Source organism: Panicum virgatum, chromosome 5K (assembly GCF_016808335.1).
Source record: "Panicum virgatum strain AP13 chromosome 5K, P.virgatum_v5, whole genome shotgun sequence".
NCBI classification, from domain to species: Eukaryota; Viridiplantae; Streptophyta; class Magnoliopsida; order Poales; family Poaceae; genus Panicum; species Panicum virgatum.
In genome coordinates, this window is record NC_053140.1 from 1,181,112 (window position 1) to 1,197,714 (window position 16,603).

Genomic DNA, 16,603 nt, shown 5'->3' on the forward strand with positions numbered 1-16,603 from the left:
GCAAGATGATTTGTTTTTGTCCAACAAATGATATAGCATACATGTACTCCCTCAGTCTTAAATTATAATTCGTTTTGATTTTTTTTATGTGTACATAGTTTTTTTTATGTATGTAGACACATCTAGATATAAAATAAAAAATAATATATGCATGCATCCAGAAAAACTATAGCATGAATTGTGGTTTGGGACGGAGGTAGTAGCTAAGAAGTTTGAGCAAGGGTATCTATCTAGCTAATTAAAGCGGGGCATATATATTTTGGGGGACTCACCAGCTAGCTGCCCTTGCAAATCAATGTACAAATTGTTGGACCCCCAGGCCGCAATGGCAGGATTTGCAAGTACTAACAGCCATTTCCCTTGTGATATTTAACATAACCACCACACGCAGATTAATTAGCAAAGAGATAATTAAGTTATCCGGCAGGAGCGACGTGGCCGATCGATCGAGGCCACTCACTATCATGGTAAAGCCATAGAATATATATATATGTTGGCTGGGACTGGTTCCAAGAGCTACTACGTTGCCTATGAGCTAGATCCCACCTTCAACACCAGATACCATCACAGGAGTCATGATGAGCAAAAACATATATAATCCCTCCCATTTGTTCAAATACATACAAAACTTTTAGTTTTATCTTAACTAATTACCTTATTTTAAGCGTCATACATCTGGGAGTCGTTCACGTATATTATCTTGTGTTTTTCGCAAAACCAAAAAATTAAAAAGAAAATAAACATATTGTCCTCATATATGGCAGCTGGTATGACCAACAGACAAAAGATCCATCTGCACAGTGCATGCACGGTTGCGATCACACTCCAAAGCACGAGCATATGTGCGCGAGAGGTCTATGATAGGTGGAATTACCGATAAGCAAGGTCATTATATAAGTCTCCGACACCAGCATCAGCAAGAGGCAACCAAGGTAGCCACACACGCCATGCTACAGTAAATCACGGTAGGGAGCACTGTTCATCCAGACTCAGAACACTGTTACTCTTTGTGACTTCGCTTCATGAAGTCAGAGAAGTTGGATCAGCAAGAGGCAACCAAGGTAGCCACACACGCCAACTCCACCCAGCTACGAGGCCATGTCACACTCACAGCCACGCCACATCATGCGGGGGAAATTAGAGCCCAAATCCCAGCAAACCAATCGTTCCGTGGCCATTTTGCAAAGCATGGAAATCAAATCTAAAGTAGCTTAAAGGCCAAAAGACAAAAGCGCGCCATGCTTTTACGTTCTTCCCTTTAGTCCTTTTTGGAATCCATGGAGAAATGCCGTATGAATAACAATTAAAAGATGACGAAACAAAGCAGCACTCGCCCAACATCACAATAATATTAGCACGACTCAAGTAGCTTTCAACCCGCAACTAGAGTTATCTTTTGTAAAGAAAAAATGACAAATTTATTTTCTTTTGGCGAGGGGAATTCAAATTATATAGCATAGTTCGCCAACTTTCACTAATATCCATGTATTTGTAACGCTACAGCACTGCACGGAATAAAAAAGGATTAGCAATATGTCACAAAGGATGACATGACCATGCTAGGTGGGTTGCTTCATTGACCTGTCTCTTAACATCCATGCCTAAATGCAGAAACGAAACTGCCTTCAACAAAGTCAGAGGGCAACACTGTATACTCCGTTTCTTACAACTAGAAACCTATACTAGTGTGCCCACCAATTTCCAAAAGAGCAAACCGGCATTATTATCCACAAAAGCAGGGGGATATGTTGCCCTGATATCAAGAATCATCAATTTTGTCACCACAAGCTTTAGGATTCAGTGTTGGGAAATGCAATCACCTCAAAGAGATAGAGAATGGGAGGAGCAAGCAAGCATAACCAGAAAGGTGGTCTGCATATGCTGTCCTTATATTATCTAACAGATCTAGTACTCGATGCTAATGCCATCCAATTCATGAACCTCTTTGTTTCTTCTTAGGGTGTCCATAAGTTTTTCGTTGGATGCTTTTCATGGAGCCTTATGCCCATTGTACATGATATAGAAAAGCAAAGTCCTAATAAACAGGTCAGCTGTCAGTCATCTCCCCAGAATATGCTGCTGCAGGGAAAATGGGTATAGGTAACTCAAATGGCCGTGCACTTGCAGCCTTGTGCTATTTTTTTTGTTGTTGTTGAAAAAGTGCAAAAATAGCCATGCACTGAGGCACAAAAATGTTATCCATCTAATCAATCATTGACTAGACCAAGATATTAAAAACTCCATTCATCATTGGTACGCTAAATACAATGCTTTACCTTAACCAGTCACCTTTACCAAAATTTCTCATCAGTTCAGCAGAATACACAGATTGCACTAAATTCTACTATTTGAGAACCTACCACGTCAAATCAAGGGGGCCATTCTTTACTTGGACAAATCAAGGACTTACTTTTTTGGAGATAAAATGAACGATGGTGCCAACAAAAGTGTTATGGAAGTTTGCACTCATTGAGCAGACAATGATTGAGGCACCAGTAAAACAGTAGGATGCCTGGACAGCTGGAAGGAATGAAGCTAGCAAAAGATATGATCATGCAGACCAAGTCTTGTATGTTACAAATTTACCTTCAGCATCTTAAATCCATGAATATAGTTTACTCTTGAGCACTGGTGCCAGTCAATGCTCTTTGCTTCAGCTTCTTTTTCATTCCACTTTATCATAGAATAGAATCTGAGTCAAACACAGATCAACTGGTTATTGTACCTTCTCATTTGTACTTTGAGTCACCATTTACTGAGTTTAACTTGGAATCTATAAGTTGTCTTAGCAAGATGTCATAGTTTCTTCCAGAACTACGCATTGTTTTGTCCTCGGATCCTGGGAGTCACCAGACGAAAGGTGAATATAAAAGAATTATCAGCGTATAATAAAGCTTAGCTTAATTCATTATACAGTGATCTTGAAGTTGTTTTGACTGGTAATTAAAGTATTTTGCAGTTTAGAGAAAGGTCCATGTCAAGCCTAATAGAAAAATATAGCATAGTCTTACACTCCATGAAATTAAATCAACAATAGGCAAAGGGATATAAACAACGAGTAGCATTATGCTACATAATATTTACAAATCATTTTAGATCTAAAAAAATCTTTAGCTGTATTTAGTTTTTTACACCAAAAGAAAAGAACTGAAATATTGTAGCTCGGATGGTAAGTTGTTTATTTCTCAACATGGTAATTTAGTGCTCGAATCAGTTGTAGATAGTAGATACTTCTGTTTTCTTCCTTAATTACAAGTTTCTGCTTTAATAAGTTGGGAGCATGTCATAACCGCATATCATTAGAGTGGGACATTCTGTTTCAAGAACGAGATAGTTTTATGTTAAACATGGTCTCTATGAATTAGGATTTAGGAACTACAGACCTAATGGATTCCAGCTCAATTTTTCCTCCTTTTTTTTCACTCTCAGTAGTAATATGCCCTGAGGCTAAGTAATTTCGAGTCACATTCTAGTAGACAGCAGGTCGCAATGAACAGCTCAACAAGTCAGAAAAATAATTTCTTGCTGGCAATCTTCACATAAACAAAATGCCTCTATAACCATCAAAAAGAGAGTCCATGCTAGTATTTTCTTTCTTTTCCTTAACTAAGCCAGGATATCAACTGAGCATATACAAATTAAAATTTAATTCAGGACTTGACATCACAGAAACCACAGATGGAACATATAGTAGGTGTGGAAAATACCACATCCTGGAAAATGTATACATAGACCAAAATATTTTTTTCCCACATACACACAGATGGTTTCTATAGAAAGTTTCATGATAATCCATGCCTAAACCGGAAGATAATTAAGCATTAAAATGTTTATAGGACAAGCAGCTGAGTAAACTTAACCCAGACTACTGCAATCTCTTGCACCCATAACACTTCTACATCATTAATTGACATGAGATGACAGGAGGTACTGATACCTCTTGAAACCTCTCAAGGAATGTAAAAACACTTAAAGTTCTATAACTCAAGTACATAGCTTACCTCGCAGGATCCTTGAAAGATTCCAGTGGTTTTGAAGCAGAAAAGACTATTTGCAGAACTCAATGGTGATTTACTTGGGCTGCACTAAATACGATGCCCATACCTCATCAGATGGAGGGGGTGGTTGAACCCAGTGCCCAGGTATACGGCTGCAGGCAGGTGCAATATTCACAAGGAAAAGAATATATAAGATTTGATTAACACACCACAGCACTGAGCCATTCTGTTACTCCAGCTGTACATTAGTTACATGCTGTTATATAGGAGTAGAAGATATGAAGCTATCATAAGTGTATCAGGCTTGAAAGTGGAGGACACAACAATGCATCAATTTCAAACTAAAAGAAGCTGATGGTTTTCATCTCGTTATTATTAACTAAAAGAAGCCCACAAACCATAATTGCATAGCAACTTCAAACTAGTTACAGAGATTCTTGTTCAATGCATCTAGCTAGTTCGAAAGAAATTGCTTCAACACTAAAAGTCTCACCTTCCTCCAGGTCTCATGAAAGAATCCCACATTCTGCGGACCTATATAAAAACGAGTTATTACTGAGTAAATATATTGAGTAATTGCCCCTGTCATGAAGTGAAAGTGAAAATTATCAAGTTATTTACAGTCTTATACATGATTAACTAAGAAATACTCTCACAAAGTTCTTAAGTTGGCATAATTACCTCAATGAGTGTCCCCATATCGTAGCTGCTTCCATGATAATAATGATAGAACTCAAAAGGAAGATTGCTTACAGGGTCATGATGTCCATGCACTTTCCCCTCAACTTTATGACCCTCATGTTCTGTTTTCTGGCTTGCCTGGTCATTTTTCTCACTTACCCCTACATCTCCCAGATTCTTGTCTTCTGTTGGTCCATTTTTCAAATCCTCAGAACCATCTTCGTGATGATTTTCATTCTGTGGAACCTTCCTTGACTCCTCAGCAGTCAGAATAGCATCCTTAACAGCATCAGTCCGAGCAGCAGTTGCAGCTTGGCGCTCTTCTTCCTCAACTGCAGCCTTAACACGCTCGAGGTATTTATCATCCTCTTCAGGAAGAAAATGACCTACGACATAAAAAGAAATCCATATATTCATCTCTTGCAAAACACCAAACAAAACAGAAAAGGAAAATCAACATCATCGATGCAAAGAGTAAAGTTTGCAGTTTTGCAGAATCCCGTGAGCACACTGGCATTCCTAAAAGTTTGCAGTCTTGCAGAAGCCCGTGAGCAGTGGCATTAAAAGTTTGCGCCAGTGGGATCATATACAGGTGGACATATGTACGTTATTGCTGACGTGATTAAGATGTCCTTTTCTCTCAAAAAAAAGGAAAGGGGTTGCTAGGCATGTGCACTTTCAGCATGCATTTGCCGGAATCTGAACAATACAGCTGAGTCTTTAAGGTCAGAAAACAATGTGATAATGACACTCCATCTGTTTTAAAATTTTATTAGTAAAAGTCCATCAGAGAATTGGTATTTCACGATGTAAGTCAATTACGAAAATAAAGTATAATCACCACAATTTTTCCAACTGCCTATGCTTTTATGGCTGAGAGAGTGGATTTAAATGCTAAAATATTTGTTAACTAAATTAAACATGACACGTTATTTCCTAGATAATCCACCTCATTAATTTTATAATTTAGGGTCAGAAGGTTAGAAAATATATCATGTATAAACAGACAAGGTAAATAAAGAAATAGGTAAACTCCTTCTTAATATAATGAGGCGCAGCTCTCCTGCGTTTTTCAAGAGAAAAAAAAAGAAATTGGTAAACAGGAATATCTCACCTTGTTTCTTCATTTTTTGAACTCTTATAGAACGAAGCTCCTGAAGTTTCTCAACCATTAGGGCAAGCTCGAGCTGGAAGTCAGATTTATATATACAAAGTTAGTATATTCAGAATCAAGAATATTATGAAAACATCCATAGAATCAATATTAGCCATTAAATAATAAAGAAAGTAACTCGAACAACTACTCAATTATTCATGAACTGATTGCATAACAGCTCTGAAGAAACAGCTAGAAACTATGTGTATTATAGAATTAGAGGGTTCCTAAATTCATAAGAAAACAAGAGAAAGATCAAAAGAATAGGAAGGCATAACTTCATGGTTGCAGCAAAACTTGTCCATACTAACAAAGTAATAAAAGACAGTCCTGAACAAGCTAGAGAACATATTGTTCACAGTACACGATAGGCATGAAATTTGTACCTCAGATTCTAGGCGCTTTCTTTCCTCATTTGCTTTCTTTCTAGCAATCTGCTTCATGCTTTCCACCTGGTTTACAAGTACACAAATGAATCAGTTAATCATGGAGCAGCAATGGTGTCCTAATTCAGAATAACCCTAACAAGTGAAACAAAATTTCACAAAAATAAAAAGAAAGGCACCTTCCGTTTCGCAATGTCCTTGGCTATTTGCTTGGCCCTCCATTCATCAGCTTCCTGGTCAATTCTATCATAATCTGCACGCTCCTGTGAAACATCGAGACAGTGCATGTGCATGTCATCACATAGTTGGATTTTTGGCTGCTTTTAAGGAAGGCCTTCACAAACATATAAACCGTAAAAAGACAAGGGTGAGGACCACCTTCTGGAAAAGCTCTGCGACATGTTTTCGTTTCCTCTTCCTCCAGCTCTTATTTCTCTTGGCTTTCTGCAGCTTCTGAGTTAACCTAACCATTGCCGATCTTTCCTCCCAAGGACCGCTTTGATTAGTTGCAGAAGCAATAGGCGCAAGAAGATGCTGAAGTTGATGGCAAAGGTAATTAGCTGCATCTACTGCCATCGACTCATGAGTATCCTGACTAACCCCCATAGATCTAGCGAGCTCGACGAAACAGAGGTGCTTGTCTTCCGAAGAATCAGCAGACCCTGACGGTAGGTTCACCGAAGACAAGTCAGATTCTTGTGCAGCAGCATCACCGGGATTTCTGGTCGCTGCGATCTCCTCGAGCTCATTTATCCTGACAGTTCATCAAATCCATCGTCAAGACAAGAGCGTAAATAACAAAATTGCGTGACCAAGAGTGGCTTCCATCCAGGGTATCCCTTGAGGAAACAACAGGGACTCACAGTGCACTCGAAACCTCGATGGTCTCTTGGAGCTTCCTCACATGGTCCCGCACATTGTCGCGCTGCCAGAAGGAAACGGCAGGCGAAGGCTGGGGCGGCGGCGGCGGCGGCTGCTGCTGCCGCCACTGCCACGGGGGAGGCTGCAGAGGACGTGGAGGCGCCCCGAAAGCATTCGGCGGGCGGAACATACCGAGCAGCCGCGGCTGCGAACGAAGAATACGAAGTCAGCAAATTGCAGAAAGCACGGCGTGGCCCGCGAGACGTTCCCTGGTGGAATCGTTCGGAAGTTCTGGCGCTCGCTCGAAGGGATGGTATGGTATCATTAGAGGGAAAACTGAAACTGACGGAGCGGTTGAGCCTTACCGAGATTTTATTTAGGTGACAAGGAGGAGGTGCGGCGCTGGAGGAGGACGAGGTGTCTCCGGCGAGCGCCCCGGCGGCGGCGGGCGGGATGGGGGGGTCGGCTGCCTGCGCGGCGCTGCAGTTGGATGGATCGGGAAAGGGGGAGAGGAGTCGCAAGGCGGGCCCCAGCTGGGCTCATGTTGGTATTGGGCGGCCGAGCGGCCTGTGGGCCTTGCCGTCGCGTGATGGGCCTTTCTGCAAAGAGAGACGGGTGATTCGTTCAGGGGGCACGTGAGACGGGAGAACCCCCAGCTGGGCTCCGCCGTGCAGCCGTGCTCCTGCGAAATGCTGGTCTTGGGCCATCGGGGGTGGGCTGGGCCGGGTGGCGAGAGTCGTGGGCTGCCTTGTCCCTGGCGTCTATTGTATTATTATTATCTGGCAATCTAATGGGCCTTTCTGCAAAGAGACGCGGGGGGCACGTTGCGCGCTGCACGTTGACTTGTGGGGCTGGGCACCTCGCCCCACGAGGCGCGCTGTATGCATGCCGCGTAGCCCGGCAGCCAGTCATGGGCGGCCACGTAGCACTGGTCGCGGTTCATTGCTTTAAGCTAAACGAGTGACGTGGCCCGTCGATCAGTTGAGTTGGCTCTAGATCTCGGGCACCCACCCCGTGCAGGGGGAGGTCTATTCATCGCTTCAAGCGAAATTAGCTGGATCCGTCGCAGAGAGTTCAGCACGTCGTCCCGATGCTCAGGTCCCACGTTGGTTATAGTGGGCCGACCCCCTGCGGCCCAATTTCACGTTTCGTTTCAGCCATTCAAATTCCACGAGCTAAACGTTTCACTGTTTCATCGTTTCAGCCATTCCACAGCGAATTCGATAGAAACAGAAATCATGTTTTATTCTATCACAACATATTCAGAGGAACGTGAAATTGGAAAAGTAAACTAGGAACAGGTGAACAGGTTTAAACATCTTCAGAGAAACATTTGTACTATTAAAAACTTCGAACAATTTGGAATGTTCCGAAACTCTCAATTTATTCCGAAACATTCAAATTTATTTTCGGGACATTTCAAAAGTGTTCCGGAAAACTTTCAGATTGTTCCGAAACATTAAGATTTGTTTTCGAGACATTTCAAAAGTGTTCCGGGACATTAAGCCGTTTTTCAAAAGTGTTCCGAAACATTTTGACTTGTTTAGTAGATTATTCCCAAACATTCGGATGTTTTGGAAACATTTCAAAAAGTGTTCCCAAATATTCATATGTTTTCAAAAAAGGTGTTCCCGGATGTTTAGTAGATTGTTTTGTTTTCAGAATGTTCTGAAACTTTCAGCATTGTTCTGAAACATTCAGATCTGTTTTGTGAACATTTCAAAAATATTCTGGAAAACTTTCAGATTGTTCCGAAAATATTTAGATTTGTTTTCGGGACATTTCAAAAGTGTTCCGGAACATTAAGACATTTTCAAAAGTATTCCGAAACATTCTGACTTGTTTATTGTCTTGTTTTCTTAATGTTCCGAAACTTTCAATTTATTTCGAAACATTTAGATTTTTTTTGGGACACTTTTAAATTTGTTTTGTAAACATTTTAAAATTTTGTTTTCGGAACATTTCAAAAAGTGTTCCAAAATATTAAGATGTTTACAAAAGTGTTTCGAAACATTATGAATTGTTTACTAGATTGTCCTGTTTTCAGAATGTTCTGAAACTTTCAGTTTATTTCGAAACATTCAGATTTGTTTTGGAAAACATTTCAAAAAAAATGTTCCAGAACATTCAGATGTAAGCTGTTCCCGGAACACTCTGACTTGTTTAGTAGATTTGTTTTGTTTTTAGAATATTCCGAAACATTCAGATTTGTTTTGGGAACATTTCAAAAATATTCCGGAAACATTCAGATTTATTTTCAGGTCATTTCAAAAGTGTTCCGGAACATAAAGAAGTTTTCAAAAGTATTCCGAAATATTCTGACTTATTTAGTAGATTGTCCTATTTTCATAATATTCCGAAACTTTCATAAACATTCAGATTGCTTTGGAAACATTTTTAAAATGTTCTGCAAAACTTTCAGATTGTTCCAAAACATTCAGATTTATTTTCGGGACATTTCAAAGGTGTATCGGAACATTAAGATGTTTTCAAAAAGTGTTCCGAAACATTCTGACTTGTTTAGTAGATTGTTTTGTTTTTAGAATGTTCTGAAACTTTAAGTATTGTTCCGAAATATTCAGTTTTTGTTTCGAAACATTCCAGATTATTGGGGGAGGCTATTCATCACGCGCGCTACTGGAACGCGACCTATCGCAGAAGGGAGGCGGCGCTCTGCAGGTGGGCCCGTGCGCACTGTGCTTCTTCAACCTCCAGCTCGCGATGGTGGTTGGTGCCAGGGTTAGGGGAGGGGGGTTGCTGGGGTCCGGGGGGTGGTTGGTGGGGCAGGCGGCGGCGGGGGTGGTGGCGGGAGGCGGCGGAGCTTTAGGGTTTCGGATTGCTGGGGTTGGGGCGGGCTCCATGGCCGCCGGACCTAGAGGAGAGGGCCGGGGGCGGCGGCGGCCCGGCGGCGGCTGCGGTTCGGCCGGCGGAGGGCGAGGCGACGCGGGAGCGCCACCGGCCGGCCGGGGCAGGACCCCTGGTGGGCACTGCCGGCGGCGGGGGCAAAGAGAAGGCGGCACGGCGGCGGCTGGGTGGCGAGCTCGATTAGTGTGGCGGCGGTGGAGAGTGGCGGCGGAGGCCGCCGGAGCCGGGGGAGGCGGTCGACGGCGGGGGCGGACGGGGGCGCTCGGCCTCTGCGATTGGATGAAATCCAATCGCAAAGAGCGATGAATAGAAGTCCCCATATTATTCCGAAAAAGTTTCAAATTCCTCCAAAACATTCAATTGAGTGTTGTCATTCAAATTATTCAGGAACAATTTGAAATGTATCGATACTTTCAGTTTATTCCGAAACATTTAGATTTGTTCTGGAAACATTTCAAAAATGTTCTGGAAAACTTTCAGATTGTTCCGAAACATTCAAATTTGTTTTCGGAACATTTCAAAAGTATTCCGGAACATTAAGACATTTTTTCAAATGTCTTCCAAAACATTCAGACTTATTTAGTAGATTGTTCCCAAACATTCGGATGTTTTGGAAAACTTTCAGATTTGTTTTGTGAACATTCAAAAAATGTCCTGGAAAACTTTCAGATTGTTCTGAAATATTTAGATTTATTTTCGGGACATTTCAAAAGTGTTCCGGAACATTAAGAGGTTTTCAAAAGTTTTATAATGGAAATCAAAGTGTTGTAATGGAAACAAAAATGTTCCCTAAACTAATTTGTTTGGGAACAATTCAAATTTAAAAAGTTCTGTAGAAATGTTCGCCAACCAATTCAAATTGTTTAAAAAGGTTCCAAAAAAATTCAAATTTGTTTGTGAACAATTCAAAGTGTTCCGAGTAAATGGAGAATTCAGAAGCGTTTAGAAAAATTCACAGTGGTCCATAGAAATGATTACCCAAAAAGTTCCAAAAAAATGTTTGTCAAACAATTCAAATTGTTTTAAAAAATATTAAACGTAAATGTCTCAAACAAGGGAAACTTCTTTCTAAACTTTTGTAGAAGTTTAGAACATTTCTATAAGTGCCAAACTATTTGGAATGTTTTTTGAAAAAACAATCGGAAAAGTTGTGAATTTAAGAAACAAGGAGAAATGTTTTGAACTAAGCGGAACAAAATTCCATGTTTCCAAAACAGAAATTAACGTTTAGAAAAATTTCATGAATTGTTTTAGATACTACAGTTTGACCATGGCTAACTAATCAATCAAATTGAAAAGGCATGTAGCCTAGTGGTTACAAGAGTTTCGGTAGCACCTGAGGTCCTGGGTCCGACTCCTCATGGGAGCGAATATTCTGGGATTTAACGGTGTTGTGCATTCAGTGGTAGGCGACGTTTCCGTCGACAGCGAGACGCATGTGGTGACTTCGTTAATCTCGAGGATTTGTCGTCTCAGTATTCTTAGATGCTCATAGGGGTAGAGTTTGCGTATGTGTGTTCATATGGGTGTGAGTTTGTACGTGCGTTGTGAGTGTCTGAGTTGTACTCCCTCCATATAGGAAAAATATGTCGTTATGGATAAGATTTGAGTCAAACATTGAAAAAATAAATCGTGAATATTTTTTAGGTTATTGAGTTTAAAAAAATAAAAGCCATATGAATAGATTTGTCTTAAAAAGTACTTTCATAAAAATATATATATATCACTTTTCAACAAATATTTTTTTTTAAAAAAAATAAGTGGTCAAAGTTATCCTTTGGAGACATATATTTCCTTTATGGAGGAAGTACTGTGTAATTCTGTGTTGCTGTCCTAAACGACATCTATTTTCTATATGAAGAAAGTCATGTGTAATTTCAAAAAATTAAATTGAAACTAGATGATAGGATAGAATGGGCTCATGAAACGAAGCGAAAAGAATATGCCGAAACCATCAGTGAACTCGCGTCCGGGAAGGATAATTGCCAATTGGGCTTCTAACAAAGAAAAAAATAAAAAAACAAAACGGACGGGCTGCCACGTGCGCTGCTGCTTCTGCGATGGAATCGCGTCTGGTAGCACGCGCGATGAATAGCCTTGCCCCCCTGCACTGCAGATAATAATAATCATCATCATCATTGGTATTGGTGGATGAACGCGAATTATTTTATATTGATGTGTGCGCGTACGTGACAATCACACAACAACAGAAGAAATGGGGGACCCAACCAGGCCAGTTGTTGCGGAGCTTTTCCCGTTCGCTAGCTCTCCGACGCCGCCACGGCGAACGGCGGGCCTAGGCTCTGGGATCCCTTTGTGCATCTGTCGGCCATCCAGATTGCACTCTGCTCCATCTAGTTGTCCCTCTCCACAACCATCCGAGAGCCCCTGCTTCTTCCTTCCTCTTGCCACGGCTCGGGACGACTAAGGGGCGAACTTTTGCTTCGCTACCCGTCCTTGGCCTGTGTCTGCAGAGGGGAAGGGGGAAGGGGAAAGGGAGGGCGGGTCACCAGATCTGGTGATAGAGAGGGGTCTTTTTCCTTCCTGAAGACGGGAGGGGGTAGCTTCACCGAGTTTTTGTGACGAGCGACCATGGATGGGGAAAGCTCTGCCGGACCTAGCTCCAGTGTGACAGAGCTGCTGGGAAGGCTCAAACTCACCGCTGAAGAAAGTGACGCTCTGGCAGTGGACGACATTGACCTGGAAGGCTTGGCGACCTCAGATCGAGCCATCATTGGTAAGGTCCTGTCATCCAATGTCCTCCATATTCGGACTATCATGTCGGCACTTCGGCCGGCGTGGGGTAATCCCAAGGGATTGGAAGCAAAATCAGTGGGGGACAACATCTTCATTGTGGAGTTCGGTTGCAAGCAGGATTTGGAACGAGTTTTAGATGGTTCCCCGTGGAATGTGGGCAAGAAAGCAATGTTAATTCAGCAATTTGATCCGAACCTAAGGCCATCAGAGGTGGTCTTCGACAAAATGGCAATATGGATTAGGATTTGTGATCTTCCCTTTGGACTCATGAACAGAAAATGGGGATGGGAGTTAGCCAAGAAAGTGGGCTCTGTCATGAAACTAGATGTTGATGCCCATGGAAGAGCATGGGGTCCTTATCTGAGAGCCAAGGTGCAGGTTCATATTTCAAAACCCTTGCTCAGGTGCATTACTATCTTCTCAGAAAAGAGACAAACGACTGAAATATATAATGTAAAATATGAGAAGCTACCAAATTACTGCTACTCATGTGGAATTATTGGACACTCCTCGGTTGAGTGCCCGACTCCGGCTGAACGCGATGCGAATGGGATGCTACCGTATGCAAAGGATCTGCGTGCACTGGATGATAACAAACAGAAGAAGGGGGTAGAGGATTGGCAACCCATTTTTGCTGGCCGGAGCATCAATTCTAGTGGACAACGTGATTCAGGTGAGGCCCATCAAGGACTGCAGGGCCCTGGTAGCCAGGGGAATATGGGAGGATCGACAACAGGGGGGATCGAGACAAAGGGGGTGAGGACAATGCTCTCTCACCATTGAAGCGACAAACCTGGAATGGTAAAAAGGAAGTGAAAGGAGTGGGGAAGGAACTGTCTATAAATTTCTCAAGTGGCCAGGGTACTAAGCGTAAACAAGCAAGAACACCCCAACCTCACTCTGGTAAGGAGGACCAGATTTTAATGGCAGAATCCGGTCACAATGCTATGGCACTCATTGTTGCTAGCCCATCTGTACAGTTCACTACAGCAAAATGGTGTCTAGATTTAGATATTGTTTTAGATGGAGAAGATGATGAGATGGCAAAAAAGATGAGGATAGCTAGTAGCTCAGATGCGGTTGGATCGGCGGAGGCTCCTGGGCAGCCCCACCGAGAGCCATGAATCTCCTAAGTTGGAACTGTCGGGGCTTGGGGCGGGACTCGGTAGTGGGGGAGCTTCGCTGGCTAGTGAAGCAATATCGTCCCTCCCTTATGTTCTTATCAGAAACAAAAATGAAGGAAGAAAGGGTAAAACCATTTATGTGGTCGCTAGGATATAATGGATGTTTGGCTGTTAATTGCCAAGGGAGGAGTGGAGGCCTTGCTCTTTTCTGGTCCACTGATTTATGTGTGAGTCTGCAATCTTTTTGTTCGAACTTTATTGATGTGCATGTTAAAGAGGCGTCCGGTGTGATTTGGCGAGCAACTTTTGTTTATGGGGAACCAAAAACAGATCGACGTCATATTTTTTGGGATCGCTTGCGCTTTCTCAAGGCCCAGTGGCAGAGACCGTGGGTCTGTATTGGGGATTTTAATGAAGTTTTAAGTAATGATGAGCATATGGGACCAACTGATAGGGGTGAGACTCAGATGAGGTTATTCAGAGATTGTTTGGAGGATTGTCAACTTGTTGACTTGGGTTTCTGTGGGCCAAAATATACCTGGAATAACAAACAACATGGAGATAGTAATATTCGTGTACGTCTGGACAGAGCTGTTGCTAATGGCCATTTTTTACAACTCTTTGATGATACCCAGGTTGAAAATATTATCACAACTTCTTCTTACCACTTTGTTGTACATTTATCTCTATCAAAGTATTCAGATAGAAGACAAAGGGGAACAAGGGGGCACAATTTTAAATATGAAGCAGCATGGTGTAGGGCTCCAGATTACATGGAAACGGTGGAGAAAAGTTGAGCAGCTGGGTCAGTTGGACCAAGCAGCTTACAAACAACCTGGGACAAACTATCCAATTTGGCAGGAACTTTATTTCAATAGAGTAGAGACTCGTTTGGGTCTCCCCGCAAGGAAATCAGGAAACTTGAAAAACGTCTGATGAGGCTGAGAATTAATAGCACCACCAGGACTTATTCCCAAGAGGAAAGAGATATTGAGCGAAGGCTCTGTGAGCTGTTTGAGAGAGAAGAAATAGTGGCTCGGCAGCGTTCTAGAGTTGATTGGCTTCAAGCGGGGGATCGAAACACATCTTTCTTCCATGCAAGGGCGACATCTCGAAGGAGGGCAAATAAAATAAAACATCTTTTGAGGCAAGATGGGAGCAAGTGTGAGGACCAATCAGAGATCAAGGAGATGGCCAGGACATTTTATATGAACTTGTTTACAACTGAACCACATGCTGATGTAAACACGATTTTAGAAGCAATCCCACCACGTATTGACCAGGACACTAATGAGATTCTTTGCAAACCTTATTCTAATGAGGAGATAAAGGAAGCGCTCTTTCAGATGGGACCAACAAAAGCCCCTGGTCCAGATGGCTTTCCCGCCTTATTTTATCAAAAGCACTGGACCATGCTACAGGATGACATATGCCAAGCTGTAAGAAATTTTCTAGAGGGAGGAGACATACCGGATGGTTTGTGTGACACAACAATCGTCCTTATCCCAAAGGTGTCCAAACCTGAATTGTTATCAAACTTTTGACCAATCAGCTTATGCAATGTTTCGTATAAAATTGCATCAAAAGTATTAGCTAACAGACTGAAGGGGTTGCTGCTGAGTATAATTGCAGAGGAGCAAAGTGCTTTCGTTCCTGGAAGGCTAATCACAGATAATGTGCTTATAGCATATGAATGTATGCATTCAATCAGAAGGCAGCGTGCTAAAACCCCTTTTTTCTCTAAAGATCGACATGATGAAAGCATATGATCGGGTTGAGTGGTCTTATCTGCAGGGAGTTCTCCAAAAGCTTGGCTTTGCACAGAGCTGGATTAACAGCGTTATGCGTTGTGTTTCCTCAGTCCGTTATTCAGTGAAAGTAAATGGAGAGCTATCCGAACCTTTTATACCAACAAGAGGATTAAGGCAAGGAGATCCAATCAGTCCTTATTTATTTTTGCTATGCGCTGAAGGCCTCTCATGTTTACTGAAGAGAGAAGAACAAGCTGGTCGTTTAAAAGGGGTGAGAAATGGTCTCTTGGGGCCAGCTATATCACATCTTTTATTTGCTGATGACACTATTTTCTTTACACGTGCAAATGAAAATTGTGTTAATACCTTGAAATATGTTTTGCAGACATATAGCTCGGGCTCTGGCCAAAGGATCAATGTGCAGAAATCATCCCTATACTTTGGCCTTCACTGCCCGGCTGATATTAAACAAAAGGTAATGGACTCTCTAAATGTGCATAATGATGTACTTCAGTCCACTTATTTGGGCATGCCTTCCTTTGTGGGTAAATCCAGAATGAGTGTTTTCAACTTTATTACAGAAAATATGTGGAAACGTGTCCAAGCATGGAGTGACAGACCTTTGTCTAGAGCAGGAAAGGAAATTTTGCTTAAATCTGTGGCACAGTCCATACCAAATTATGTTATGAGTTGTTTTCAGCTTCCTGATGGTATTTGTGAAAAGATGAGGGCAATAATTTCAAACCATTGGTGGGGTTTTGAGGGAGGCAAAAAGAAAATGCATTGGCGATCCTGGGATTGGTTGACAACTCCAAAATTCATGGGAGGAATGGGTTTCAGAGATATGAAGATTTTCAATCAGGCAATGTTGGCAAAACAAGGTTGGCGGTTGATAACAGAACCTGATTCTCTTTGTGCAAAGGTTCTTAAAGGGAGGTACTATCCAAAATGTTCCTTCTTAGAATCTGGTCCCACAAGGTCGTGTTCTTTTACATGGCAAAGCTTGATGTTTGGCAAGAGGCTT

At 42.0% G+C, this 16,603-nt stretch overlaps 1 protein-coding gene across 2 annotated transcripts; it reads right to left on the reverse strand.

Moving 5' to 3' along the window:
- Window positions 1-2,195: 2,195 nt before the first annotated feature.
- LOC120705523 (U11/U12 small nuclear ribonucleoprotein 59 kDa protein-like) lies at window positions 2,196-7,601 on the reverse strand. Of its 2 annotated transcripts, XM_039989909.1 has the most exons (10): window positions 7,448-7,600; window positions 7,085-7,287; window positions 6,600-6,975; window positions 6,401-6,484; window positions 6,222-6,287; window positions 5,794-5,866; window positions 4,680-5,065; window positions 4,492-4,532; window positions 4,002-4,150; window positions 2,196-2,839 (listed from the first exon to the last, which is right to left on the reverse strand). In XM_039989909.1, the coding sequence occupies exons 2-9, from the start codon at window positions 7,270-7,272 to the stop codon at window positions 4,072-4,074; spliced, it is 1,293 nt and encodes a 430-aa protein (XP_039845843.1). In that variant the 5' UTR covers window positions 7,273-7,287; window positions 7,448-7,600; the 3' UTR covers window positions 2,196-2,839; window positions 4,002-4,071. The 2 variants fall into 2 exon arrangements, with proteins under 2 accessions (XP_039845843.1, XP_039845844.1); XM_039989910.1 differs by lacking the exon at window positions 2,196-2,839 and having other exon boundaries at window positions 4,037-4,150; window positions 4,492-4,580; window positions 7,448-7,601.
- Window positions 7,602-16,603: the final 9,002 nt, after the last annotated feature.